This window comes from Cicer arietinum, chromosome 6 (genome assembly GCF_000331145.2).
Source record: "Cicer arietinum cultivar CDC Frontier isolate Library 1 chromosome 6, Cicar.CDCFrontier_v2.0, whole genome shotgun sequence".
In the NCBI taxonomy this organism is placed as follows: Eukaryota; Viridiplantae; Streptophyta; class Magnoliopsida; order Fabales; family Fabaceae; genus Cicer; species Cicer arietinum.
The window spans coordinates 34,158,380-34,161,698 of NC_021165.2; the positions used below are offsets into that span (position 1 = coordinate 34,158,380).

Below are 3,319 nucleotides of genomic sequence, written 5' to 3' on the forward strand. Positions count from 1 at the left end.
TTCAGCAGGGCACAGATCGGGGATTGTAGGCTCATCTTGCTAATACATTTTTTTCCATTAGAATCTAAACAAGGGGCGAAACGAATCTTTGGTTGACCATTAAAAGTAGAGAAAACAAAAAGAGGCAGCAACATTCTTACATTAGATTCTGGTACCAAAGTTATCTGTGCATAAACCTCATCTGTTTCTTGTTCAGCCTAAAACATGGCAAAATTAATTCAAGGTAAGTTATTTTTTTTCATTTGTTAGTTAATAATTAAAGTTTAAACCAAACTATAAATAGAAACTCCAAAATCAAGATGATCCTTTGACAATTTCCTTATCAACCAAACACCATTTATTATTACTTTCCTATCATATAATCAAAAAAGGATGATAATTAAGGAGAAAATTACCAGTAAATGGACGTTCACGACGCGACAAAGGATCTTATTAGGAAGTTTCAACAAAGGGATTCTCTGATTTAGTTCCTGATTAGTAGAAGCCTCTAACTACAACAACAAATAAAAAAAGTTAAAAAAATGAAATTTTCATCATATGCAAAACCAAGACCACCCTACAGCTCCATTTTCAGACAAACATAAATTTCCTGCTAAAAAAGGAAAGCAAACCAAAATAATTTCCACCACTTCGATCTAAATCGTGACATCAAAAGTTTTTGTTGTCTATTCGATCACAATCAAGATTATATCAGTCCTATTTGACTATAATTCTCTATCAAAGATTCCAAAACAACTGCAATTGATGCTGCATCAGTCGCATTTGACCATAATTATCCACAATAGCAATAATCATGAGTAGACTACCATTCTCTTGACCGAAAGTTAGCTCACATCAGCTGTATTTGACGCGATTCTCCACAATATCAATCATCACTACAAGACTGCAATTATCTTGACCACAATTAAGATCAAGTCAACTGTATTTGACTATGATTCTCCACAATATCAATAATCACTACAAGACTTAGATTCTCTTCACCGAAATTCAGACCACATCAGCTGTATTTGACCACGATTCTCCAAAAAACAAAAAATCGCAACCGCGATTTAAAACCTTGAAACTAAAAAAAAACAAAAAAACTAAAACTAAATATAACACAAAGGGAAATGGAAATTGAAAGAAAAAACTCACTTGTTCCATGTGCCCTTGAGGGAAATAGAAAACCCTCTGACCAACACGAGGAACCTCCACCAATGGTCCCGCAATCTTTTCCCATTGTACTTCATACATCTCATCCGAACAACCACCAACTGCATCACCACATAAAAAAACATAAACACCAAAAAAAAAAAAAACAAAAACAAAAAAAAAACATCAGATTCTTAAAAAAAACAAACAAAACATTCGATTCTTACCTTCAGCTGAAACATTTGAGCCACGATTCAACATGATTCATTCAACAACAACAACAAAAAAAGACAGAAACAGAAACAACACCTTTTTGTCTTTGTGAATAGGAATCCTCTTTGTTCCAACCAAGCACGACAAAAAGAGAAACAGTTAAGAAACGAGATCTAGTTAGTTGAGACGGTTGAAGAACAAGTTAATTTTTGTTGTAACTTAAAACGAAGCAGTAGAAGAAGGTAGGAAGAAGAAGCAATAAAGCAGTGAAACGGTTAGAGAAGCGGTTTTATGAACGACGCTTAGTTTGTCTGTAGAGAGGGTGGGAAAGGAAACGGCGTTAGTTGTTTGGTTGGAATCACTTCATACACACATTCGTCAGACATAAACCACTCTCTGTTTTTTTATTTTTTTATTTTTTTATACATGGTCCAATTTTGTTGCCTCCTTTGTTTGTTTTGTATCCTATTATTTTAGTACTTCAAAATGTAAGTAAATGATATTTTAGTTTCTAACGTCATAATGATTATATATTAATTTAATATTAAATTGTATTTTTTAAGAATTTTTATTTTTGAAAATTACATATTTTAATCATTTAAAGTTATAGTTAAGTTATAGATCAAAATAATAACGGTTGACATTTTCAAAGACAAAAATAATAGTTTATTTTTTTTTTATATATATTTTGGCTTTAACTATTTTTAGATTTGGTTGATACAATGATTTAATCAAATTTTATTGATTTAGATTGCATAAAATATCTCTATTTTTTAAATTGAACTAATTTAAATAAGTGATAAGTGAGTTGATCTAGGTTGAATTGTCGAGTTTGTAAGACACGAAATTCTAAAAATGATTTTAAAAAATATATCATTTATATGAGTTTCTTTTTATGACTAAATGTGATAATATGAAATTGTAACATTTGGATTTATTTGAAACATTTTTCATCAATAATACATATAAGTCTTAATTTATATTAACAAAAATTTAAAAATGATAATTTTTTTGAAAGGGTTGGGTTCATAGATTCCCGAGTAGAAAATCAAAAATTTATTTTTCATATTAACTTACTTCAAGTTAGAACATGTTAGTTTTAGTTGGGTTCACACTCAATGAGATTTAGATAAAATATTAGTTGGATTAGTTTGGATGAGTGGGTTAAACAAGTCATCATGACTTGTGAACATTGCTAGTTTTAATTCTCTAAATTTTATGAGAATGGATTCATAGTAATTTAGAATTCATCCAAGAGATAAATAAAGTATAGTCAACAATTATTTTAGTCAAAATTTAAATTTGAGTTCTTCTGAATAATTTATTTTTAATTGAAGTTGATTAATTGGAATGAGTGGATAGTTCAACTAATTTGAACTAAGGATTAAAGAAATGAATGATTGAATTTAAACTCAGATTAAGAAGAAAAAAATTACTAATATAACAAACTAATTACTAACTTTTACTGTTTTAAAAAATTAAAATTAATTAATTATTTGAGTTCAATCAATTGATTATTTATTTTTTTAATATTTGCAATTTTATTTAAATTGGATTATATTTTAAATGTCAACAACTTGAGGTGTGTGGTGTCATGTGTGTCTCTTTTGTCTTGTCTATTCCAACCAGACATAAGAAACAAGTCTTATTCTAGTGGGTTTTTTTAGAATGGATCAATGCTTAGATAAGTTTGTGATGAATCAATAGAAATTACTACTTGGTATTAGAGGTTTTGTCGATTATTTTTTTTACGGTGTCAAAACTTATTATTTGATCCCAAAAATATTTTAATTAATAATATGATGGTATCTTTAAATCTTCCATGAAGAATGCAAATTTGGTGTTGGTGTGTGCTTCTGTGACATCAGTGATCACTTTATCCTGGCTGAAAACATCTCGTATCATTGTCTTCCCACTATTTTGGAATGTGAAGCTACATCTATGTTTGTTGTTTTCCAACTAGCACATGGGCAAG

General features: G+C 29.3%; 1 protein-coding gene across 1 annotated transcript in view; it reads right to left on the bottom strand.

The window, feature by feature from the left end:
- Positions 1–1,742, bottom strand: part of LOC101515039 (auxin response factor 9-like) — a 5,827-nt gene extending 4,085 nt beyond the window's left edge. The window contains exons 1-5 of the mRNA XM_073370287.1: positions 1,359–1,742; positions 1,135–1,253; positions 396–491; positions 141–197; positions 1–39 (exon numbers count right to left, since the gene is read on the bottom strand). Of these exons, the coding sequence (XP_073226388.1) occupies positions 1–39; positions 141–197; positions 396–491; positions 1,135–1,253; positions 1,359–1,392 (345 nt within the window). The 5' untranslated portion in view covers positions 1,393–1,742. The remainder of the gene's footprint in view (positions 40–140; positions 198–395; positions 492–1,134; positions 1,254–1,358) is intronic.
- Between the last annotated feature and the right edge of the window lie 1,577 nt (positions 1,743–3,319).